General features: G+C 42.8%; 1 protein-coding gene across 4 annotated transcripts in view; it reads left to right on the top strand.

Moving 5' to 3' along the window:
- foxp4 (forkhead box P4) overlaps positions 1 to 23,452 on the top strand; it is a 91,454-nt gene extending 68,002 nt beyond the window's left edge. For all 4 annotated transcript variants that reach the window (XM_084928087.1, XM_084928085.1, XM_084928083.1 and 1 more), the window contains exons 7-18: positions 2,469 to 2,670; positions 3,122 to 3,220; positions 4,597 to 4,695; positions 7,824 to 7,911; positions 9,049 to 9,132; positions 11,209 to 11,434; positions 11,727 to 11,803; positions 11,888 to 11,989; positions 15,024 to 15,145; positions 15,734 to 15,800; positions 16,882 to 17,054; positions 17,680 to 23,452. In XM_084928087.1, the coding sequence (XP_084784213.1) occupies positions 2,469 to 2,670; positions 3,122 to 3,220; positions 4,597 to 4,695; positions 7,824 to 7,911; positions 9,049 to 9,132; positions 11,209 to 11,434; positions 11,727 to 11,803; positions 11,888 to 11,989; positions 15,024 to 15,145; positions 15,734 to 15,800; positions 16,882 to 17,054; positions 17,680 to 17,830 (1,490 nt within the window). In that variant the 3' untranslated portion in view covers positions 17,831 to 23,452. The remainder of the gene's footprint in view (positions 1 to 2,468; positions 2,671 to 3,121; positions 3,221 to 4,596; positions 4,696 to 7,823; positions 7,912 to 9,048; positions 9,133 to 11,208; positions 11,435 to 11,726; positions 11,804 to 11,887; positions 11,990 to 15,023; positions 15,146 to 15,733; positions 15,801 to 16,881; positions 17,055 to 17,679) is intronic.
- Positions 23,453 to 26,982: the final 3,530 nt, after the last annotated feature.

Below are 26,982 nucleotides of genomic sequence, written 5' to 3'. Positions count from 1 at the left end.
TGTGAAGCCCGTTAAGTTAATCAGCCTATAAAAGATAAAAGGAAACGTGATTGGTGGGTTTGTGGAAAGTACTCATTTGGGTAATAGGTAAAATATGGCACTAAGCCCTCCTGCTTAGAGAAATGTGTGCATGTGCTTGGGCGAATGTTTGCACGCATGTGTGTGTACTTGAGATTAGCCAGATACAAGAACATCATCGTTTTGCTATTGCTGTGCCCACTGGATCGCGTTTTTTTTTGTGTATTCTTATGTGTAACTTCTCCCACAGTCCCTTCATTTTGTCAGCAGAGTTTTAGAATGATAAATGTTGACTGGTGACTGGCCCGCCCTGAGTATATGTGTCCTGTGTGTGTATCTGTGTCCATTTGTTTTCCGTGCTCTTAGCACAGCAGCCCTCGACACACACATACACACTATCTCACTCACGGAGAATGCTTTAGAGGTTCTAAAGTGGCCGTAACATTGCTAAAGCGCTGACTGAGTTGACCAAACAGACCGATTTCCTTCCCTCTGGCTGTCTGATCCCTGATCTCTCTTTTTCTCTCATGCACAGTCACATGCAGTCTCACACGCACACACTCGCATACAACAAAGAAACTGTGTTTAACTAATCAAAAGTGAAATTCAAATCAATTTAATACTGGACAAATTGCTCAAAAAGAGTGTGTATACATGTGCGCTTTATGTGCTAGAGGACAGGGTGTTTGTTTGTGTGAGGTGAGGACAAATAGATATGCCAGTTTACACAGAGTGGAAAAAGCCAATGGATACTTACTAAGTGCAAATGAAAAAGACAGGGGCTACATTTCTGTTAGAAGTGTAATTTTTCAGGCAGTTTCAAACATTTGGCTTTGGCATCTCCTTTTTTCTTTCTTTCTCCTTCCGTATCAGACTGGAATTTCCCTGCAGTGTGAAAGAGCTGGTCCATTGTGACGGCTCAGCCAGGCGTGAGCCAGAAGCATTCCTCTGACCAGCCATGCCACGCAAACACACAAACACTCGAGCATAAACACTCGCACCTTTACACACAAATGCACACACTATTGCCCCGCCTCAAAGGGCTGTTGTGTTCATTGTGTAGGTGGTGGCATTAGGGGTCCTGCTTTGGTTTCAGTTTATTTCTCTGACCGCAGTAGGATGGAGGTGCTGCGTAGACCTCTCGTAACTGCCTTATGACAAAGCCTAATAAGTTCATGCCAAAAAGGAAAAAAAGAAGAAGAAGAAGAAGAAAGAGCACTAAATAAATTTTAACTGCAATAAGACAGACCAAACAGTACGGGTGTGCAAGGAACCGTTTCAGCAGCTTTTGAAACTTTCAGACAAATCAGTTACTTATTTTGAATTCGCCCAGTTTAATTTTAGAACTCCCCAGCATGTGTTTGTCCACGGTTATTAATGTGAAAGAAAAATGAACCCTCATGACCAAATATGGGCATGCACGTTTGGCAGAAACTTTTAGCAAGAGCACTCTGATCTCCTCAAATATTTTGCATCTTTAAGCTCTAGCTGGAGGAACTTACAACAGCAGTTTTCACCTCATTTCATGTTTGTTTTTTTAACCTTACTTTTTTCCCTTGTCGCTCATCAATAAACTACAGACTTTTGCCAAGAAATCGCCTACATTTTCCACTCAAATTCCGATTTTGTGACTGGATTGTGCTGTGAGCCGCTTTCTATAGCAGTCTTCACCTACCTCACACTTTCGCTCTGTGAGCACGTCCATGCTTTTTGTGTGGAGCTGTCCCGATAATACATATATGTGCGTACCCATACAAAGACATCGACGCATACGGCACCTCATTCTTCCAGAGTGAGAACTTTTGTTTTGGCGGGACCGCAGAAGAATGCAGACAAAGCAGACATAATATTTGGATTGCTGCAAAGTCTCTGTATGAGTTTGTGTCGATGTGTGTGTGTATGTATCCGCGTGTGTGCATGCTACAAGATCCACTGGAGTGGGCTGTGGCGTTTTAGGCGTCTCTCTCGCTGTGAAATTGGAGCAGAAATAACAAAGCTATGACTCGAAAGCTCAAAGTGTGCACCCACCCATTTCACACAAATAGTGGTGGCAACGGGAGCAGTGGAGCTGCTGGACAGTAGCAGTTGCAACAAAGTTTAGCTACTTAATTAAGAATACTGGCTTTCTGGGGGGACAATAAAAAGGTCCGTTTTTAAGATGTTCTGTTTTCCACTCTAAACCGCTCTTAAACACAGGGACAGTTAAAGTAGCACGTGTGTGTTTTATGTCTGCTATCATTTAAGATTAGTTTCAGCTATCGCTGCTTCTCTGTGTGTGTCTGCACGTCGGTACAATTATCTGGTTTATAGTTAACCGTATTTCTTCTTCCATTTATTAGAATCAGCTTACCTTAAATATCCTATCATCACATTTGTGCATGAACATTTGAAGTTGATGGACGGGTTGAGTGGGACCAGTTGCTAAGTTAAATCTGTGTCCTTGCCTGCAGCGATGTGTCCGTCAGACCTACAGCAACTGTGGAAGGATGTGTCGGGGGTGCCGAGCAGCGAGGAGGCCCTGAAACAGGCCGAGGGCCTCGACTTGAGCACCAACAGCTCCAATTCTACCTCAGCCTTCCCCAAAGCTGCCAGTGCTCACCTTCCACTGCACAGCCTGCCCAATGGACAGAGCCACACCCCAAAGAGAGACAGGTACAGTGATGTGGAAACAAGTATGACTTCCTGCTGATAGCCACAGGTAATGTGGCTATCACAGTCTGTTCTGTGTGACTCTCTTCCGGTTTCTCTTATTTAGTCGTTCTCACTGTGTCATTTTTTTCTTAAATTTGAACCTTCTTTTGGACACACAGAAAAAAACAGGTACAAAATATGCGCATTCAGCATATCACACATCAGTGTGGCCTAAACTACATGTCAGTATGGTGCGGACACAAAGTTAGGAAAGAAGACAAGACGATAGTGGATTCGGGAGAGGGGTAGTAGCAGGAAGTAGATAAATTCTACTCCGTAGATAAATTCCACAGTCGAGCGTGATCATTTCCAGGGATGCATGTGCTGGGGGGATGCACTAACACACACTGTGTAAGGGCTGTGTTGTCCCATGGCTGTGTTGGCTGCTCATGGGCTTGTCTCCGTCTTTAAGAGCCAGACTGTTTGAGTGGATATCCTCCTTCACCAAGGCAGACAGCGGAGATGACCATGTCCCTCTTTACTCCAAAGGCAGTCAACCCCCCAGCAGCCAGTGAGTAGCACATGCACGTACACACACGTACACACACAGTCACAAGTGGGCAAGTCTAAGACAAGAAGATACACTAGAGGTGGGTGGTTTGAAGTGTCCTTCAGCACTGATTTACTGCTTGTACCAGTGGCATTGTTGATCCTGACTCCTGACCTCATTTCAGAGGGGGGTCAGGGTGGCTGGACAAGTGTTAATTAAGAGAGGTTCTATTAGTTAATCAAATATATCACACATGGTCATGCTGAAGCTACAGTGTGCTGGCAGTACTCCGACAGAGTTGGCTTAGAAGATCACAAAGGGGATAGCATTAGCCTGCGAAGCTAATGCATGGCTGATGTGGAGGAGAATGCGGTTGCCAGCAGTTTGTCATGTCTGCTGTCTGAGCTGCTTCTGAGTTGACTCAACCACAGCCAACACACATACACACAACATACACTCCAACCTCAGCCTGCACATATGATCAGGAAGAGGTGAAAAGCAAAGAGAGGGAGAGAGACATGTTTCCATCTGCAAGACAAATGGTTTTTGTTAGACAACCTTATGATGTTGATTTGGGAGAATCCCCATTCCAGTCCACGCACACACATATGTACACACTCGCACGCACGCGCACACGCGCACACTCATACAAACACGCACATACACAGTCATGTAAATATATGTGGAGACAGCAGTCGCCGGCAGAGGTCCAAGTCTGAACCACATCTGCTACTGGACCTGCCACACACACATGCACGGATACAGTTATTTTACCCTGAGTCCAAACCAAACCTGGCCTAGTCTTTCATCATCAGACACACATATAAATACACACACTGTCATAAATATGAAGAGATACGCACTCAAAAAACACACACATAAGCTCACCACAAAAGAACAACCAGCACATGACGGCAACCGCCACCAATCAGTCATGGCTGGTTGGTCCCGTGCCGGCTCTGTGTCAGCTCCTGAAACATTAGAACATACACCAAAACCAACACACACATGCAAAGCACACGCCAGGAACAGAAAGACAGGTCATGGACTCCAGAATGTGAGGTTGCTGGACCAATTCCCCTGTTTGCCTGGCTTCTGTGACTGACCCCACTCTGTTCTATTCCTCCTGTCTCTGCACTTGGCTTCATGAACTGTACTAATGACTGCTAACCAAACTCAGATGGCTGTATTGATGCTATTGATGCTGCTGCTGCTATTGCTGCTACACGGTTTTTGTTTTCTTTGTTTTTGCATGTGTATGTATGTGAAAGTGTGACATGTTAATGCTTTTCTTCTTAATATTCTAAGCACTTACTTTGACTTTATCTACTGTTTCATGTGGATAACAAATATATAATGTCACTGTCGTCTCTGTTTGTGTGTCTTTCTCTCCACAGTCATGAGGAGCACACTGGCTCCCATCCCCTCTATGGCCATGGAGAGTGTAAGTGGCCTGGCTGTGAAGCACTGTGTGAGGACATGGGACAGTTCATCAAGTAAGTCACCAGCCAGTGAAAAAATAAGCACTCAGAAAAATCAATAAAGATATTTGCACTACACTGGGGGTTTCAAACACTTTTAAAAGTATTTATTTTTTATTAAGGTATCTCAGGGATTAAATGTTTACTTTAACTTCTTTACACTGACAGAAAGTGGAGTCTGGCCAATTTAAGATCAAATTGTGCTTAGTGGCCCACAGCGTAAAATTGGACAACCCTACACTACATTTGATTGACATATCTGTTAATCTGAGCAGTACTATGATTGCCACTTACATCACATGCCTAGTATATATTTAATAGTGCAAGTAGAAGAAAAGTCAAAGTGGAAAAGGTTCTGTTTTGACCCCACTTCTGTTATTGTCCATTTTCCATTTCCATCCCCTTTACAGCTGTTAAAGAGTTTGTTATAGGGACATGCATATATTTCCCTTGGAGAGGTCATAATAGTAATATTTCTAGATGTGTTCAAATTCTCTGTTAAAAAGAAATCACACAGTTAAAGATAATCAAAGTCTGTTCAGTAATTAGTTTGCATTATTTACAGTTTCAAATGGCAATGAAACTGTAAAACTGTGAACGTTAAATATTTCTGCAATCCTCGACCAAAATTCAGGTTTGATTCAAACATTAAAACTTCTTTCTTTCTTTTTTTTTTTTTTTTACTACCAGTACAAAACAACCCTTTTTTAAAATTTAAGCCAATAAAACTCACAATGTCTGATTTACCTGTATGAACTAAAGGTGAGGCAAAACAAAGAAAAGCTAATAATGTACATGTCAATCGTACACATCACTTCACTTCTGCGTTTCCTGGCTAATTCATTTGTTGCAATATGTTACATCACATTAGCTTCCAGGCACATGCATGCATACGTGTACAAACACACGTTGGTACACAGATTCACTTCGTTTTTCTCTGAGTCTTTGTCTTCCTTGAAGAACAGAATCCTCCATCTCCATAATTCCATGTTTGCACATGCATTTTTATACATCACATTGTTGCTTGAGTAGAGGCAGACAACTGGTCTAGCTATGTAGAATTATCACTGATGTGCTTTAAAAATATTGGTCTGTAAGCCATTCTTTAATTTGGTAGGCTTTTATGATTTTTGGTCTCTGTGAGAGCAAGAAACCCCTCTCTCACTTCTTTTCGCTCTGCGTCCTTCTACTTAACTTTCACTCCTCCCTCTGTTATTTACCAGTTTGGATACACTGTGCGATGCTGAAGCAGTATTCGGCCTTGACATTCTCCTACCACCTCCTGTCACACGTAGCACCGTGGACTTCCCCATGGCACCGTGGCTGATAATGAAGGCTTCACAAGCCTCTAATGAAGCCTTAAACAAACTCACACTCATTATCTATGTGAAACTCTTAGCTATTTGGACAGTGGAGATATTAATAAGCCTGGGTGATGAAATACGTATTCGTACACACACACACACACACACCATCACAGAACTGTGAATAGTGATTGTGATGGCATCGGACAGTCAGATCAAAGCTAGCAGGCAGGCTGGGAAAGTTTGGAGAGGAAAGCTGTTGTTTGGTGTCTCATTTCACGTAGCCCCAGGGCAGATGGAAGGAGAGTGAAAGAGTGTGTTTGTGTGTGTATGTAAGAGAGAGAGAGGAAGATGAAAAAATAGAGGCAGCGACACACAGTGCCATCAGTCTAACCGTGCGCTCCCTTCTAGCGAGCCTTAGTCATCGCCCCAGGAGGGAAAAGGGTAGAGCAAAAGAACAGAGGAAGGAGACACTTCACTATTTCAAGTCTTTCTTCTCTCCTCTTGTCTCTGCCCACCTTCCCTCCCTCCTCCTCCCTGTCCTCTGGTATAATACTCTGGCTGTGGCTGGTGGAGCTGGGTGTAATGTGGGTTAAAGCCTTGTCTGCCTGCACTCAGAGGAGTAAACAGAGCCTCATTGTCGGGACACATCGAGAAAAAAAACAAAAAACCCGCTACTGTTTATGGCCCAGCTATAGAGAGAGGGGAGGGTTTGGGGGGGCAGATTCAGTTGGAATGAGTGTGAATCATAGGCATTTGGGGAGTTGCGGGGGAAGAGGAGTGGGAAGGGGAGAGTCGACAAAAGTATAAGTGACGGAGAGGGAGAGAGAGAGCGAGTGAGAGGGGTGAGATCATGTTTTTGTTATTATTATCGTGCACTTGTGTTGAGCCATCTATCTGCCTAGATTAGCCCCGCCATGACATCATTGTTTTTCTTTCATTTCTAGTCTTCGCCTGATGTTGCCCAACTTTCTACTTTCTGCTAGACTCACACACGCACAATGCCGTACGTGCCGTGCAAACACGCATTTCCGCACTTTTCCGCACTTTTCCGCACTTTTCCGCACTTTCACAACAAGCAAGTGACTTTATGAACATTAAAAGTTAACACAGTAGGACATCTAATGAGTCAGCCTGGCTTAACTACCCTCACACAACGACATATATATGACCGCGCAGTCTCATGCACAGACAGCAGCAACCTGGGAATAACCTTGGCGATGACAGTGCAGAGAGAGAGAGAGAGAGAGAAAGGGAAGGTGGAAGGGAGACAGGGAGGGGCGATCTGGGAAAGATCAGAAGGTCCCAGGTCCTCCCACATTTGAGGAAACAAATAGCGCCACCATTCCGACACACATACACACACACCACACAGATGCACACCAGCGTTAATATGTGGAGAGGAGTTTAACAGAAAGTCTTAAGATAAGGCTTTGTGCAATAACACATGAGCTCATATCCAGGTGGTTGTCTTGGATCATGGTTCACTAAGCACCAATGAAGTATACATGCACACACACACACACACACACACAAAATACAGCTGCCGCGTCCTTCAGTAGACAAAATAAACTTCCAAGATTGTGATTTATTTTTCTAGCACTGAAGCAGCTTAGATCTCAGTTTAAATAAATGTAAAAGAGCCGAGTTTTGTTACTTCATCATCCAGGACCTGCGAGCTGATTCAACAATAATCCTATTGACTTAAAAATCTTAATTGAGTGGGGACTAGCAGCTCTTTGATCTTGGCGCTTTTAAAAAATTTTTTTATTTGCAAGCAGATATCAAATCACTTCCCAGAAAATGAGTAAATTACTGATACTCTCTCATCCCCTCCAGGCACTTGAACAACGAGCATGCCCTAGATGATCGCAGCACTGCTCAGTGCCGAGTCCAGATGCAGGTGGTTCAGCAGCTGGAGATACAGGTGAGCAAGAACACCTCATTTTCATTTGCTCACAAACAAAGTCATGAAGACTGTTTCAGCCTGTCAATGGCCGCAACTCGTCTGAGGCAGGGCAGAGTTTATGGAGAGCAGTGGAGCTTGTAATTTAAAAGGAGCAGTCAGCAGGGAAGCTGCCATTGCTGCTCCAATTATAAAGCTTCTCTGGTCACCAGCAAGAGAGAGTGAGGCTGAGAGGAGGGGAGGAGGGAGGGAAGAGAAAAGAAAAAGGAAAAGAAAAGAGAGAGTGAGACAGAAGCTAGAGAGTGGAGGGCCAGGCTGCAAGGAGTCTCTTGTTCTCAGAGTGGTTCATGCACGCAAACCCTCTTGAAACATCTGAATGGTCCGGCAGAAGCAAAATAACGAGAAGTGAAATGCTGTTCTTAAACGGCGCAGAATGTGAGAAAGTTCCAAACAAAGTTCAAATACAAAGACGAGTCTTTTGGCGCGCATCGGGACATTCGGTTTACTGAACACAGCCATGTCCCTGTGTGTGTTTGTGTGTGTCCGGTGGGGGGGGTCCAGAATTAGGGTTAGCTTTTGTGTTTGGCAGTAGTGGTAAACAGCGTTTAGCTCAGCCCCTGAAGCCACCACCAGGGAACACAAAGTGACAGAGAGGCAGCTGGTGTCACATCACATCAGGACAGCCGTCTCTCTCTCCTTCGACATGTCACTTTATCGGCATCCCACCGCTCTGCCCCTCGCGTGCACGAACACGCACACGAACACACACACACATGCGTGAAGCGTGTTTTAAATTTCTCATATTTGCACTCGGACACACATCGCCGCATTCGCCTTGGCGTGGATCCTTTTTTTTGTTTTTCTAGAGGCGACACTTGTGTACGCTGCTACTCCAGCACAAACACACACAGGATTCAGCTCAGACTGTAACATCACCCTTTAAACAGCGGTTATCAAAATCAAATGAGGACAGTTGTGTCTGCAGACTCGTGTGAGCGTCCGAGAGGGTGCCTGGTGCTGAGGTGGCTCACGCTCATGTTCTTCGTGGTGCTTGACCGGTTTTGTAATTGTAGGATGTGCCAATACCACACTATAAATGAAAGGGTTGTGAAATTAAATGTATATCAAAGTAATCCTGTCCACGCTCGTGTCTTTCAGCTGGCGAAAGAGAGCGAGCGACTCCAGGCCATGATGACCCACCTGCATATGCGCCCCTCAGAGCCAAAGCCTTTTAACCAACCTGTGAGTACACACCCAAAGTCCAGTCATGTGACATGTGACCCCAAACCTAACGCTCTTCCTTCTTATTCACCCACAATCTTCTTTTAATAGCTCACTTTCTTTATTTCTACCCTTCTGGGTACAGTAACCTTCCTCTGTTACTGTTCAGTTTGGTATCGACGCCCCCTATTGACCAATGAGAGCTAATGTGTTTTTCATGAATCATAAAGGCCTACTTTTTAGTTTTCTTTATACTTTGCTACACATTTCCACACTTTTTTCATCACTCCATGCTTTCCTCACTTTCCTTTTCTCTGTCTTTAACTTGCAATGATACAGTGCATCGAATTTCCCAGAAGAGTAGGCTTTCACAATGTTTTAATTCCACATGCAAAGTTAGAGATTGCAACAAATCCCCACATTCAAACTGTGTCAGAGTTTCCTTTCATTTTTCTAAACAAATCCTGCATTTGAGAATTAAGATTTCCCAGCCTGTCTATGAGAGAGAGCAGTTAAAACAGCCTCTCACAATATTGTCAGTGTGTGCCAACAACATAGGATAGAAATTTGACATGGCGCGTGCGTCTGTGTGTGTCCACACTGGTTGGCGAGGTTGTTATTAGGTATCTAATGAATATTTCATTATTCAGATTGACGAGGAGTCTTATTAAAATATGAAGATGTTGAAATTAATTGTCAATTAGAGGTAGAGTGTCTTAATTTGAGGATATAAATGGGTGCAGCCGAGTGGCAATGTGTGTGCGCGTGTGCTCGCGCGTACTTGTGCGCCTGCCTGGATGATGTGTTGATCGCAGGGGGATCAGCTGCCATTTTCATCTAATGGGAAATCAGGGAGAGGCGTGTTCTGTCACCACTGGAGAAGAGCCTCAGGGTCAGGGATTGGAGAAGGAGGGGCAGAGGAGGAGCATCAGGAATGGAAACAAAGCTTGGCCTCAATTAACAGTGTTCGACTGTTGCCGTGGTGATGGGGCAGGGTTGCAGCTTTAATGAAGTACCTGTTAAACAGCCCCGCCCTCTCCAGTCAGCTTAAATGGTACAGAGAGGGGGCACAGTAAAGAGGAGGCGATTCAACACATTTTGCATACATCTAGACAACACACACACGCACACACACTTAGTGGTTTTAATTAGTCCTAAACTAGCAGCCTTACAACAGCTCTCCCAGAGAGACTGGATGTAGTGGTTCTGTGTGTGTGTGTGTGTGTGTGTGTGTGTGTGTGTGTGTGTGTGTGTGTGTGTGTGTGTGTGTGTGTGTGCGTTCAAGTGTGTATCTGTGCAAGGCTCTGCCTAATTGGGCCGAATTGGTCCGTGAAGACTTCGCCACCGCAAAGCGCATGTGTGTGTTCCCTTCTTAAAAACATGCTGTCGTGTGGTTTTGTTTTTGTAAGCTCAGGGTTAATTGCAGCCAGTGCAGTGTGTGTATAAGTATATGTGTGTGTTCAAGCGCTCAAGTGTGTATGAGTGTGTGTGGTTCTGCACAAATGATAGGACCACATTTTCACAGGGAGTGTTGAAGGCCTTTCTTTTCTTGTGAGTTAACATTAGTAGTGGCCCCTGAATAAAGCAGCCTATTATGATAGGTTAAATAATGTCAAATTAATGGTTGGTATAATTTTCAGTCATCAGGAAGGAAGTGAGCCTGCCGGTGTGTGTGTTTGCATTTCTGTCCTCTATGTACAGCATAGCAGGGGAACTTAATAATAGTATTCCGCTTCTGAGCTGAAACATTATGAATTTTCTGGGTGAAATGCCTGAGGTGAGGCGTCTTTTCACCTCCTACTTGCCATGATTTTAAAGAAAGAAAGATAATCTTTTTTTGGAAACAGCTGCAGACCTTGACAGATGACAAAGGGTTAAGGTAAACATAAGGTCCGCCTTAATTAAATAGAAAACCTATTTGACGTTCCAGAACTAAAAAGTTCAACACACTAAGTACATAAACAATAAAGTTAGACTATGAAGTTTTATAAGCCCAACCTAAATAACAGTCTTCATGGAAAGGACCATAAAAAGGATCTTTTTCTCTTTTTTTGTGCTTTGAAACAATTTGCCCATTCTGTGTGTATCGTTTTCTAGCTGAACCTGGCTTCCAGCGGCTCTCTCTTAAAGCGGGACAGCGAGGCCTACCCAGAGGGTCTTCCCCACCCCCCCACCTCGGCTGCCACCCCCATCACCCCACTGCGCCAGGGGCCTTCAGTCATCAGCTCCTCCAGCCTGCACACACACTCCCACTCACACACGCACGCTGTTGGGCCCATACGCAGGCGCAACTCCGACAAGTACTGCACCCCGATCGCCTCAGGTAGACTGAAATATCCATCTTCACCATTGCCTGATGCTCACAGTACTTTACTGAGAATACCATTACTTGTTAGTGATGCAACATAGTCTTTCTGGAGTCCAGAAAGACCTGAGGTGTTGACTGCTGCTTTACATTTATATATTTTTGCATTTTATTTTGCCAAAGCCAAAAAAGAGGGCATTTCCTAGCATCTCAGTGATTTCATGTACCTGAAAAATATTATAGTGTTAGTTTTATTAGTTCAGAAACTCTGCATAAGCTCACATGAGCTCAAATGTTTTCTGTCTTTCAGAGCTCGCCCAGAACTGTGAGTTCTACAAGAATGCTGATGTCAGGCCTCCCTTTACCTACGCCTCTCTTATACGTCATGTGAGTCTCTCTAATGATTCTTATCAGCATCTCTCCGTCTGTGTCCCCCTCTAACCTTTTTGTTCCATTTCTCCTTTCTTTTAGGCCATTTTGGAGTCCCCAGACAGACAGTTGACTCTCAACGAGATTTACAATTGGTTTACACGAAAGTTTGCCTATTTCAGGAGAAACACAGCCACGTGGAAGGTAAAGGCACACCGCATGCACCTTTGCACTGCTTCACACTTTCCCATTTGTATGGCTTTTGAATCCCCTCCGTATTGCAGTTATACTAATCTCTGGTTTTGGTACAACACGGTATTCAGTGAATCTAAAATAAACGAGAGCAGAAGTAAAATGAGCCAATTAACAAACTAGTTTAGAGCTGTTTAGATGATAGAGCAAAACAAGCTGGGCCATATCTAGAAAATGAAAATCTGGAATTCAGCATAATATTTTGGCTAAAACAACAACTGGGCTGGGTTTAAAGCTGATTATTGCACACATAAATTTGGTCTGTGCTCTCTGCTGAAGCCCCTAACCCAAGAAGATGCAAACTTATTAGATGTATTTGAAACCCTGAAAAAAATTGCTGTACTTTGCAGTCAACTGTGTCAGTTTAAAGGCCTAACCTGAACACTTACGTAGTGATACGAGTACAATAACAGTCACGGTCTGAACACCCCTGCATACGAAGATTCTTAGGCTGACTTTGCTCAGCACCCACCAATATGACTGATTTGACAGTTATTGGCTGTTTCTGTCCTTTATGAGACACTTTTCCTCTACTCTCTTTCTTTCACGCTTTCCATTCCTCTTGCTTTATCTCTCCCTCTCTCTCCTTCTTAGGACTAAACAATTTTCTCACCTGCAACGCGGCACATGGAGTGTCGACCCCACTTAGTCAAGCAAAGACACTTCTAGCCGTTATGCAGCCTCATTACAGAGAAACACATACAGAGCTAACACACACTGCTCATGATCGCACACTATATTGCCCATTTCTCCCTCTTCATCCTTCTCTCTAATACACACACACAGATACACCTGGCCTGATCTCACCATTGTAGGTGACCCATTTTTACTGAAACCTCACACTAATTTGGGTGTCAGAAAGAGGGAATGTGAAGGAAGGAGCGAAGGAGTGAGAAGGGGACGACCACGGCCTTCTTCTAATAGCCCAAACCAAGGAGGGAAGGATGAGATGAAGACAGAGGGAGAGTTGTGCAGATGGTTAACACAGGCTAGCCAGGAATATCTTTACCTCCTCATCTGACTTTTATGAATTTTAACTATTAATGTCTGGCGTCTGCTTCCTGTGCCGCTGGCCTAGAAGACCTTTAAATATAGCTCGGCATGGCCTTATGTATTTATATAGCAGCCCAGTGAGTCAAATGGGGCCGTAGAGATATATGTCCTTTAATAAGCCGTTATATTTCATGAGCAGAGCAGCGGTGTCAGGGAGTGGAAGTCATTGATCAGAGAAAGAGAGGGGCAGAAAATGAAGAAGAGATGGGAGAGAGAAAGAAAAAGATGATTGAGAGAAGAGAGGAAATGAGTGCTAAGTGTTATTTCAAGGTGCTGCAAGATGGGCTGGGGTCTGTTATTTTTTTAATGTAGATTCTCATAGTAATAATCTTTGTGATTTTCTTTAATCATTAAAAGAGAATTAAAAAAAATGAAATTTATGTTGAAGAAATGCAATCAGGTTCCAAATTAGAGGCTGTACTGGCACTTGCTTGTTTGTTCACTACATCTACTTATATGTAGCATCACATGCAGGTAGCCTGGCCCTGAATGCATCAAGTCAGAAACATCAAAGTGTTCAAATATTAGCAATATAATAGCAATAGGACTCGGATTAACATCTGTGAACCTTAAATGCTTATTTTCTTTCATTTGTGGTGTACACAATTGGATCTTTCTTCCAAAATTTCAAACCCCCCCCCCTACACACGCACACACTTCTCCCAGCCGAAGGGAGTGGAGATGAGTGGCACATGTGCTGTGACCCACTGTAAATGACTGCTAATGTTTTAACTGGGAGAATTAGGCTTTCATCACGGAGACGAATGCAAATCGCACTGCAATAGCACTGGCGTCTGGAGTGTGTCTGTGTGCTTGTGTGTGTGTTTGCGCTGTCAGGGTGGCGGGCAGAGATTGGGGTCAGACTCATTTACAAAACTTAGCATCACGGCTCGGGGGTTGAGGGGATGCGGGGGAGAGAAAGGGTTCCTCCACTGATTATGGCTTGTGTAATTACGTGTCTGTGTGTTTGTATGTGTGTGAGTGTGCGCGCGCATGTGTGTATCTGCGTGTGTAATTACGGCAAGGAGTGATGCATGCCTGGCCTGTCCCTCCCTCTCGGCTTAGAACAGCGTGTCAGAGAGAATATGCAGGATTTAATTATAGACGAATTAAAATTGGTAATGAAATTGGGCATGAACAAACTACAAATAGCAGATGAAAAGGGAGGCCTGTCCCTGGGGGGTTGAGACGAAGATAGCGGTGTGCCCGCCTGCTTGGCTGTCTGAGAGTTTGTGGATGTGTGTGTTTCTGTGAGAGTGTGTGTGCTGATGATGACTGATTAGAAGCATTCTGTGATAAAATAACAGTACTAGAGAACCGCTGCCTTGTGTTAGCGCTGCACAGGGAGCTACATTGAGGTGCAAAGCGATGGCTGAAGAAGTTGCGGCTGCTATCCTTAAAGTCGCATTACTTATTAACTTGTGATGGAAAGCTCGTATTCTTGCCTCCAACTGGGTGACAGACTTAGTGTAAGGGTAGAAAAGTGTGGTTACGCTTTTCACTTCCTGTTACAACTTTTGCATTACACTTTAGGTAAAACCGAAGACCATGGATGAAATCTTATGAAATTAACAGCAGTCATCAGGAAACATTAGTACTACTAAAGTAGTAGTAGTACTTATTAAATTCATCACTTTGCGGGATAAGTTGAGAAAGTGTTTTACAGTTATTTCAATAAGCCTGTGCATTAATGCAAAATGAGGTTCTTCATCCCTTTTGGAACATTTATGAGGCAAGAAAGGAGGCCGACTAATTTTAATGCTAAATTAAAAAAAATGAATAATCTTTTCTGCGAAGAGAGTCCAAGGAAAGTTAAAGCAAAATAAAACCTGAAATCTCAGCGTCAAGTTAAATATTAAACAATGAAAATGCAATAGTAGCTGATTGATGCTCGGTGACTCTTTTTGCCTCTTTTCACTCTTCGTCTCCTCAGAATGCCGTGCGCCACAACCTGAGTCTGCACAAGTGTTTTGTTCGTGTTGAGAATGTGAAGGGGGCCGTGTGGACTGTGGATGAAGTTGAATACCAAAAGAGGAGACCACCAAAGATGACCGGGTAAGCACCACACACATACACAGAGTCAAGTGAACACGCTGTCACATGCGCACGCACGTTTGCTTTCTTGATGCACGGTTGAGGCTGATGTGAGTGTGAGCTTATCGGTGCTGGCACTATGATTGCTTAAATGGACCCACTATTATTACCGAGAGGCCAACTCGGGAATCAAGTAAAAACAAAGTAGGGGCTGCCGGCCATTAATGTACGTACTGTGTGTGCGTGTGTGCGTTTTTCCCTGTTTGTCGACTCCATTAGTAAGCAGCTGTGTGAGATGCAAGACAGGAAAAAACCTTGTTAGCGCGTGTAAACAGATGTTCTTTCCAACCACCAGAGAATCCAGGGATAATTATGCACACACACCTGCACACCAGATATCAGAGACTTTCATGTGCATGTTTTTAGCATCTGTTTACAGTCTGCGGATATTTCAGTAACAAACATATTTGCGGAATTTGTTGCAACGCTTTGGGTGATGTGACATCTTTCTCACATGTGTGTGCAATCTGTGATCCTCAACCTCCTTTTTCTCCTTGTTTGTGCTTGTGTTTGTGTGTGTGTGTGTGTGTGTGCGCGCTTTATTTGTAGAAGTCCCACTCTGGTGAAAAACATGATTTCAGGACTCGGCTTTGGATCCCTAAATGCCAGCTACCAGGTAAGGCTCCTTCCCCTTACCACCCCACTTCTCTCAATCTCTTTTTCTGTCTCCACCTTTCACTCACTCTTTCACACACACACACACACACACACACACACACACACACACACACACACACACACACCTAGCAGCCAGTCATAATCAAGGACACTAATATCAATTCCCTCTTATAATTAGCCAATTCCCTAACGACGTTCACACCACCTCCCCTCTTCTTCCTCCCACATTAACACACAGTCTCACCTCCCATCTCGCTTTTTCACACACGCGCCACCTTCATCACCGCGTGCGCGCCACAAGTATGCAAACACACACCGGACCCACCTCTTCTCCTTGTTTTAGTGCAGATGTACAAATCAAAAATGCACACACACACACACACACATATGCGCATGTGCAGTTTTGGAGACCGAGATGATTTATAGCAGCAAGTAGTTGTCAATTAAGGTTACTGCATAAAATTATCGCCTGCCCTAGAAAACTCACCTCTGAGCCACTGAGAATTCCTTTTGTCTTTTTTTCCCCCTTCTTCTGGTGAGAGGGGAAGGTGGGGTAAGTATACCAAGCAGGGCCCCAACCTGTGTCTTCAAACATCTGGATTTAGAATAGCGGCCGAGGCAGCTCTCTTTAGTTCTATTCTCTCTCCTGCAGATGCGGAAGCTGCGCGGTGTGTGTTTAGATTGAGGTTGTAGCTTAGTCTCTCTTAACAACACTGCTGAGACTTTTGTGTCAACACACACACGCACTTATGACAGGGACTTAAATGTAAAAGCACAGACCTTGATATGGAAAGCACTGTATGTAAGTGCCCCCTAGTGGTTTGTCGTGCTCACTGGCACTCTGTATAGAAGAGCTTTAAGAGGTACAGAAAGGAAAATCTTCCTTATCATCCAATTACATATTTTAGGCAGACCTCCATGTCAGCTCGGTTTATAAAAACACTCTAATATCATTAAAAATTAAATATATGAATAGAGATGTTTCTATTTGTCACATTTCTTCTATAACTCGACATATTTTTTCTCCGAACATGATAACTTGTATTTTTAAAGTGACCACACGGCTCGCTTGTTTCCAGGCGGCTCTGGCAGAAAGCAGTCTGTCCCTGCTGAACAGCCCACCCCTGGTGACCCCTCAGTCTGCGCCCAGCCTCAACATGCTGCATGTGGGCCACGATGATGTCAGCTCCACTGTGGAGCAGGTCAACAGCAATGGCAGTTGCAGCCCCACGCTCAGCCCTCAACAGTACAGGTATGTGGTGCATAAAGGCGCACGTGTAAACTCCCACATGCAGAACATACAGGTGCAGTCAGGAAAAACAGGATGCCCATAATATTATGCCCATATGCTAAGCGTATCGACACAGATATATTTTTGGTTTAGTGTAGGAGAGCTTTATGTAGATGCCTAAATTTTAAAATTATACTTTTTTTTTTAAAGTGGCAATATTAAAGGGAACCTTGTCCCCTGGGTTTAAGTAAAAAGTAGACTTTAAGTAAATGAACAGGTGTCACTGGAGAGTTTAAGTTCTATTATAACCTAAGCAAATTTCCCGAGGCCTCAATCACAGAAGTAACTAATCTACTGGTTACATTTTACAGGATACATCAGCCAGCAGACCCAAGCTTGGAAAAAACAAAATATACCATTTCCCGGTGCTAATGTGTGCAAGTTGTTGTATCAGGAATATTGCAGCTCATTAAATAAAATTGTATAAATGCAACCAGAAGCTATCATAAACCATGGCAAGACTTCTGGAAACAGGAAATCCTTGTGGCATATTTAAAGATTAGTTTTTCTTCTTTTCAGCATTTCAAAAACTTAAAAAGTCTGAAAGACAGCATCTGATGATTTGTTCTTCCGCTCTCTCTTCCAGCCACCCAGTGCATGTGAAGGAAGAGCCCACTGAAGTGGTGGAGGAGGACAGCCGGTCAGTATCGCTCCTGGCTGGTGTCACACACAGCCTGCCATTGCCAAGCGATGAGCGTGACCTGGAGGAGGATCTTCCCACAGAGGAGCTGGAGTAGGACAGATCTCAGACAAGCCGGAGGGACGGGACTTTTTGAGACCAATCCCCGAGCCCTTCTCGCCTGTGTGAAGAGGAAAAAAATTACCAACAGTACACTTATGAGAAAACAGATAAGAGAGAAAAATAAGAGAATGTTCTTTTGTTTTTAAGAAAATTCAAGCAACTAAGGACGACATTGAGTAACTTTAAAAAAACAAACAAAAAAAAACAACAGGGTTAGATGACCTTCGTTACTTTCAGACACAAAAATAAGACTGTGGAGCACTGCTTTACCTCCATGTGTTGCTTTCTCAACACTTGGCTCAGAGGTATGACACCACTTAATGCATACACACTCACACAAACACGCACACACACTCATTCACTTGTCACACCATGTCTTGTCATTCTCCCTGGAAAAATTGCCCTCTATGTAGAGAACCTCTAGAGGAGTGGACATAGACACAAACACGCGCGCGCACACACTCTCTCCTCCTCGGCCTACCACCCTGCATACACCCTCCTCTCTGTTGTCTCGGGCTGCCTGGCTAGCCGTTTTATCTCTACGTCAGTTGAGAGGACACCTAGATGTGTGTGTTAGAAAGAACACACACATACACACACACACACGCAGAGGATCATGTGTATATAGATGGGAGCGGTCATCAGGGGCTGTGCAGTATACCTCTCCTTCTTTGCCCTAGTCCAGTCACTTGCTTTTTCCATTTCCTTTGATCCGATTAGACTAAAACTGTTGGGCTTCTCGATGAGGAGGAAGGAAGAATACTTACAAAGATTACCTCCAACAGTACTCTAACACTTCTGCAGAGCAGGCACCCGCGTCCACATCTGCGTGTGACCGGCCCTGGTTCCTGCCCAAACTTCTGCCAGCAGCAAGACACTTAGTGAGGGACTTCTTTAAAACTCTTTGATTCTATGTGGGGGAAAAAAAGAACACACATCCCTGCCCCTCCTGCATCCTCTCCCATTCCACATCCCCACCCCCAGAAGACTGCAGGAATAGGACCGTTTGGTGCTGTTCTTCTTCTCTCTTCCATCTGCAGATGGAGTGATGAGCACGGAACACGTTTGAGAAAGAGAAGAAAAAAGAGGGGAATCTGTAAGAAACGATGGAGAAAGTGTCTACCGGAATATTGTGACTAAAAAAAAAATGAAACTGTTCATGATTATGGAATATAACAAGAAAAAAAATGTGTGGTAGCTTTTTGTCATTTCCTTTTTTTTTTTTAATTTGTTGTTGTTATCATTGTTTATTTTTGAGGATCAATATTTCCAAGGTGGCGTTCTGTTTTGACGTACCTTTTCTATGGATGCTGTTTATGTTTTTTGTATTGTAAGTTGTTTAGTTTACTCTGGTTGTTCACACCATTCCAAATGAGTATTGGCAAAAAACAAAAAACACAAAAAAAAGCTCAGTATTGTCCCAATTTACCTGATCCTTTAATCCTGCCCCTTTCCCTTTCTGTCCCCAGCGTAGCAGGCAAGAAATTGGGAGATAGCACTTAAAGTTGCCGTTGTCCAGACAGATTATTTAACAGCTGAATCTTTTTTTTCTTCTTCTAATTATCTCTCACTCGCTTGTTTTTGGTTGTGTATTTAGTTGGGAAATATCCATGATGCTTTAAAACTATATATAGATATATTATTATTGCAGTCAGAGAATACCTCATCCCACAGAGGTTCTGCCTGGAACTGTGTCCAAATCGTTAAAGAAATAAGGGGGGATTCTTTCTGTGGGACACCAAATGTGGCAACTCTGCTCAGCTTCGATTCAAAGCTCTGTGGTTGTAATAGTTACTGTGTAGAAGCTAGCTGCAATTCACTGTGTGAGTTTATGTTAAAGGAATAGCACGTGAGATTTCTTTGTTTCCATTAGCAGAAAAGCATTACTGTTCTCTACAGTGCCATACCAAATTTAACATTTATTTTTAATCTATTATCTGCCTATTCCCGTTTTTATTTTTGTTACAGGTAACCAAAGAAATATGTAGAAAACCAAAAACCCTGTAGTTCATTTTTCCCTTTTTTTTTTATTCTTTTATTTAATTTTTTTTAAGAACTGTCCAAAAGTCAACAAACCAGGAGTTTGAATTCTTATTGTTGTATTCATATAACTATTGTGTTGAAAAATTATACCTGACTTACAGTGCTGACCATTCCAAAAACCAAAGTGTGTAAAGCAAACTACAATTTGGAGACAGTTAGGAATGACCCACATTACTTATGAGGCCAAAAACTAGTATTAACAAACCTCGCACAGTTCCTCAAAAACACAGAAGAAAGAGAAAAGCACTTAGAGATGAAGCCCCGTCTCTCTCTCTCTCTCTCTCTCATACTCAGGCTCAGCTGTGTTCCAAACACAATCCTGGGAGTGGCCCGACTACAGTGTGAGCAGGCCTAAAAATAAAAAATAATATAAACACTCACGAGGCATTTGAACACAACAATTACCTTTCTGTCTGAGATTTAAAACAAAAGGTGAAATGGAAAAAAAATCTTTGAAACAGCTGCTGTTATATAGGTACTTTATATTGATACTGTTGAAGTTTTAAATCCATAAGAGAAAGCTCTTTACACATAAATGTTCAGCATTCACAGGAAGAAGTTGTGTACTGTAATCTGCTTTTAAAAAAAGTGATATCTTTGGGCAGGGAGGAGTTATTCCAAATATCTATTGATTATACAATAAAGAGGGAACAATGGAAAACAGCAAAAATATACCAATGTAAGAGGAAAACAACCAAGGGACGTTAAGTAATTTTAAAGATTGGTTCCTATTTTAATGTTTTGTTTTTATTATTATTATTATTTTGTCAAACTATCTCTTGCACTTCAGATGGGTTTTGTTATTTAACGAAAAAAAAAAATCACATTTCCGACGAGTTTGCGTTCACACAGGACTGTTTCCTGTCACATTAGAGACTGATTTATTACGAAGTACAAAGTGGCAGACAGAAATCTTGAAGTGAGATTAAAAACCAAAAATAACACTACCTCCTTTTCAAAACAGTTCAACACATAGCCAACGGGAGACTGAAATCTCTTAAATATTGTTTTCTCCATTCATCCTCAATGATGATTTAAAAAAAAAGCCAAAATTGTTTTAACGCTTACTTTAAAAGTGGCAACAAAAAAAAGTATTTGGTGATCTGGACTCCCTAATACATCTGCTTGAGCCCAAAAAAACCCAAAATAAAACATAGAGGCGTTTCACTTTCCATAGATTTAAAAATGACTACCTCTCCTTAAACCACATCTGAAGCACTCTCTACGTCTCCAAATGTGCTGTAAAGTGCTCATTATCTATGAACAGTTTTCTATCAGCTGTTTCAAACTGACCATACTCCTGTACCCGATTAGCATCGAGCTATGTGAACAGCCTCTCAACTGTGTGCTTTGACTGTACGTGTGCATATTCATGATCAGGCGCAGCTCTCGGCCAATGAGAAGCTGGTCATTAATGGCTGTGTGTTGTTGCAGGGAGCTGGCTGTCAGATGTACTGATGGGCTGAATATATTAGTGCCACACACACAAATAGACACACACATGCACACACAGAGGGGTATAATAGAAGTGTAGAAACAGGGCTAGGGGTTAGTGCAAACGGAGGCTCTGACCATCCAGATATCCAAAGACCCACAACACTGCAGCACCCCCTTTCACCAAAACACTCACAGAGACACTGAGAGGACTAACACATCACTACTAGTAATATCCAAACTAAGAGGAACTGCTGCATACAGTACATAGATGATCTCTGACTTGTGCTTTAAGGTACACCTGTAAACAAAGCTGTTTTATAAAGATGTAGATTGTTCACAGGTCACCATGTAACACTTCTGTTCTTTCTCCACCTTGGCATAACATGATGTATTCTTGTATATTGATGCTTGGCTTATCTCTCCAGGGCATTCTTTCCCATTTTGTCCTTTGATTTTTCTCTGTTGGGATTTCTTTCTCTTTTCTTTTTCTTTTCCTGAACCTGTTTAGCTATTGTAAAGCTTTCAGCTCTGATTCCTATACTGTACTGCTAATGCAGAAGTATATGTATTTATCATATTAAGTGCTGCAGGTATCTTGGTTTAATAGTTTGGGGTTTTTTCCAATGTTTTTTTGGTTTGTTTGTTTTCGGTTCTTCATAAAACGTCTGGGACGCTGATTTTTTTTAAATGTATTATCTCTTTAAAAAAAAGAAAAAAATGAAAAGAACTAAAGTTAGATCAGTGGTTTAGGTAACACCTGTTTGTATATTTATCTTAGCTAGGTCTATTTTGATACTTTTTTGTCTCTGTACTGCATTTATGCATTTTTAAGGAAAGAAAAAAAAAAACAACATATGGAAAACAAACTAAAAAGTTTCTTCATTATGTATTGATACCTCAGAAGGACTTTTTTTCCGCAAAGACAGGACCAAAACCTCTGAAAAGAAAAAGAGAAAGAGGAAAAAAATTTTAAGAATATGTAGCCCCTCTCTTGCTTTAAAAACTGCGGAGCTCTAGAAAGGTATTGCTGTTGGTCCTTTCAGGTGCCAATATGTGTCCCTGCTCCCCTTGACCCCCTCCCTCTGACCCCTGACCCCTGTCATTCCTGTGTTGAACTCCGACCCGCAGAGCTGTCAATCATCTGCAGGTGCCGTGGGGGTGTCACTGAGTCAAACACCTGGCAGGTGGTGACCAGCCAGAAACCTCATCTCCCAGTCCCACAAAGGCAGATCAAAGACTGACACTGTTGCATTTTTGATACTCGTCCTCTTGCGCAGTCTCAATACCAAAATGTGGAATGACTCTCAGAGATGCAGCTCATCCTCTGACTACCAAAGGCATTGCAAGCAAAACATTGCTTAGTCCAAACTCTTGAACTCTAACCAAACTGTAACCAAACCAATGCCACAACTTTAACCAAACAAAGACCAAGCTACTTCCAAAACTCTCCATCGACTTCACTGATCACCTTTACTGATAGCTGTTATCTCGCATACATCCACGTAATGGTGTTGTAGGAGCAGCCCACATCCGGTTGACTGGTGACTAGCTCAAAGGACATGGGGAGATCAAATCGTAATGTGTGATTGGACAGTTCTGAGGTGTCATACGAAGGGGAAGGGACTTTCAAAGTGGAGCATTTGCCTGACGGTATTATCAAGTAGACAGCCAGAATCTGATGGAACTACCACTTCAGCTCTCCTCTGGTTAAACCTTAGGAATGTGTGTACATTTTCAGCAGTGACTCTTTGTATTGTTTCTTAGTTCAGTTTACCTGTTTACCTCTCTTTATCCTTTGTTTTTGTTTTATTTGTTTTATTTTTTTTTAATGTTTCTTGTTATTTGAAAGTGTGACCCGAGGAAGAGGTGGGAACAGGGACTGGATGGTGGCTTTAGACAGACAGTGGAGCCCAGACCTCTGACCCTCCACCCCGGGTAGCCATGTAATGCCAGTCACTGCCCTTTCCTTCATGCTGTATAAAAACACACACATATATCTGTGTATTTGTAACCTGAATCTTCTTGTGTCTGTCCATGCAGACAATAAAAAACTGTACAGTAGGTCTAGTTGCATGTAATCTGTACTAATTATTGACAATGGCATTATAAAATGCAATAAAATACTTATTACAATGTCCTATTCTGCATCCTTGTTTCTTCTCTAGTGCTGTTGTTATCTTAAAATATTGATGGGCTGGACAGTATGGATGATGCATAAGAGTTAGATCGGAAATGTTATGGGTTAGTTGGGCACCTCTTCGGTCTCTCAGGGTTTAACTGAACCAAATCATCACTGCTGAAAGGCTGATAACAGATGTTTTATAAAAAACCATCCAACTATTTAAACAAGCTAAATCTAACTGATAGATTTATACATAAAAAGATAAAAGTCTACAGATTTGATCAGAAACTGGACAAACTTTTTTACTAATATTGAACTATGTAATGGAGTTTCTTCTACTGTTTACCCTGCACACGCAAACACACACATTAAAGCTCTTATACTGTATATTTGCATGAAAACATTTTTTCAAAACTGATCTTATCCGTCTGAAATACAATCAAGATTCTCTCAATTGAAATGAGCGCCGTGTTGCCACTTCCATATTAATCCTTTGCGATTGGCAGGTTTTATTTTAGTGTCTTTATGAAGAAAATGAATGTCTTTGTGTAGCAAAAATGCAACCCTAGACTAATGTCACATAATCGTTAAACAATCTTAATCCTGTCCCGAGTTGGAAGCTGAACCATATGGAAGGCCTTTAGACAGTTCAAAATGTGATACAGAGAGTGGCCACCAGGAGGAGTAAACAAACCAGACAACACAAGCTGCAACTCATAAACACAAACCCAGCAACAAACATTACTGGGGTCCATTAACACGTTCTGACCAACAGAGTGGGCCAGAGAGTGTGGAACAAACACTGAGTGAACGATCTGTGCTGTGTGCGGCAGTGGGAACGTCATGAATACAGGTGACTGAAGTCTCATTAGGGTTTATAGCATTGATGATGTATAAAAAATGCTTCTTCTTTTTTTTAACCTTTCTGTACTTTTAGCTTGCCCACCTTCTCAGTTTTTACTTCCCGCTCTTTACCCGTGTCTGTCTCCCTCACAGGTTTGCAGCATGCCCTACAGCTTCTCTTTAAACCTCAGCTCTGCATCATGGATATGTTGCCACAGGGAGAAAAAATGGAAACTGGATGGATGTTTTTTTGGAAAGTTGAAACTTTGTTTAATCTTGTGCTTTTATTGAACTTCTGTGTAAGTCAGCTGGGAGAAAACTCACTCTTGACGCTTAAATCCCTGTGACATTTGGTTTTGGTAGAGACCCTATTCTAAGCCTATTATAGGCTGAAGGCACACATGCACAGGCATAAAAACACACTCACTGGTATGCACACATTATGAATACTAAACAGAAACTTAGTACCATATACTTGTACAAGGTGAGCCAGGGTGCAGAGCAACACAAAGGGGTTATTCTTGGCGTGGGATGGTAGTATTTGGCACACACCTGAATCTGAACCTTGGCACATGTTTCTTAATGCTCATCTGGACAGAGTAAGCATTAGGAGGCCTGAATGTGAGCGTGCTTCGTGCATTTGTTCGACAGTCTGGAGGTGGATTCGTACTCTCATGCATCTGCCTATCTGTCCATGTGCATGAGCTTGCGATGCTAAATCAATATGCATGTTTGTGTGACTGGGTGCATGGGTGGGTGTGAAAGGACATTAGTCCCAACAGCATGGAGAGCACTGAGGTCCAGGCAGACCCTGTGAGTCACAAAATACATTTACCCAGAGCAATGCTGACATCTCTGTCTCTCCCCTGTTCACTCACTCTGTCTGTCCCTCTCCCTTCTTCCTCTCAATGTCTGTGGCTGAAGCTGTGGGCTAGGCTCCAAACAGTGTACTGACTCACTGCAAACAACACATCAGTGTATATCTGCTGCTGCATGCATCCACATGGATCTGTTTATTCAAGGCTAATGAGCTTAGACTCTTTCTCCTCTGTGTCTACCATAAAAGACAACCCAAGAGGTTTTTTTCTTCGCTAAAGCCAAAAGAAAAAAGCACTGTAATATACTTTTCCTTACTGGTGGGCCACTGTGCATTTGCCCCTATTGTATTTAAAACAATGTAACAAAGAAAAGCATAGAATTAGCACCTATTATTGCATGCAGTGTGACTCAGTTTATTAATCAAAATTTGTTTTGTCGGATTTTGCTTGTAATTCCACTTCAGCCGACCCTGCAGCAGCACGTTTAAGTGAATAGTGATGATTGTGAAATGCACAGATATGACATTTTTAAAAACTGGTTTGGCTTTTTGTATGATCCTGTTAATAATAAACATGTGGAAATACACTGAAATAGTGTTTCTTCTCTTTGTGAAAGCCTGTTGACCCAGAGGCATGAGCTCTGGTTTACGTGTGGATTGTGCAAGTTCTCCATATGCCTGAGCTCCCTGGCTGTTGCTGTTTGCTCCCATGGTCCAACCAAATAGATGTTAGGCTAATAAGCTATTCTAAATTGGTTGTAGGTGTGGATGTTGGAGTGAATGGTAGTCTGTCTTGCTGTGTTTTCCTTGTGTATGACAGGCAATCTGCATGATGTCAGCAGGGATAGGTGGGATCAGAAATGTTATGGGTCAGTTAGGCACCTCTTCAGGCTCTCACTGATCCAAATGGCATGTTACATGGCAGGAAATGATGGGCGCTGGAAAAATGCAAACAAGATGAGGACATAACGACGGATGTATTTTACAAAACAAGCAATACAGGATAAGAGAGCAAGAAGACTTTGGTATATAATGAATCATTAAGTAAATGGTGCATAGCATATACATTTAGTATGCAAGCAGCTCAAAAATGCACTTCTAGGACACGCTGGAGTGTTATCCTGCTTTTTAAATAACTATCCTTGAGTTGTTAGTGTCTCACAAGTTGTTTTTTCTTTAAATCACCACAGGAACCCTCCCCTGAGAACCCATAAGTCAGATGAGAAAATGGATGAAGCTCCATGACTCCATGTGTGGCAGTGTGAGAGAGAGAGAGAGAGAGAGAGGGCTCCGGCCACAGAACAAAAGCATCTTTGTGAGTGATTGGAACCACATTTTTCACCCTCCCGTCTCTCTCTCTCTCATATTCACTCTCTCTTCCAGTCACCATATCATTCAGAGACACTGAAACTGTTAAGAAAAATACTCAGATATGAACACTCATACTCCGAGTGTGCCCAGTTCCAGTTTCGCTTCTCTTTGAGCACCCTCTCCGCGTACACACACACACCTCACTTTCTATGTCTCCGTCTGGGCTAACGTCCTCTCTCAATCTCGACATTTCCTCCATGTGTCCTCCCACCACATGAGATCATCTAGTACGCTCAGAATCCCTTTGAGAAGTGGAGCAGCTCTCTCACCTTTGTCCCCCACCCTACGCACTAGTTAGCTAAACACAGCAACCTGTTCTTTTCCTGCTGGTTATCAGAGGACTGTAAAGCCTCTAAAACAGGCGTGGGGAACTCCAGGCCGCAAGGGCCGGTGTCCTGCAGGTTTTAGATGTGTCCTTGATCCAACACAGCTGATTTAAATGGCTAAATGACCTCCTCAACGTGTCTTGCAGTTCTCCAGAGGCCTGGCAATGAACTAATCATTTGCTTCAGGT

This window comes from Perissodus microlepis, chromosome 5 (genome assembly GCF_051167445.1).
Source record: "Perissodus microlepis isolate ML-2025 ecotype Zambia chromosome 5, ASM5116744v1, whole genome shotgun sequence".
Taxonomy (NCBI): domain Eukaryota; kingdom Metazoa; phylum Chordata; class Actinopteri; order Cichliformes; family Cichlidae; genus Perissodus; species Perissodus microlepis.
The sequence above is the reverse complement of the archived record's forward strand: the minus strand, read 5'-3'. Positions and strand labels throughout refer to the sequence as shown.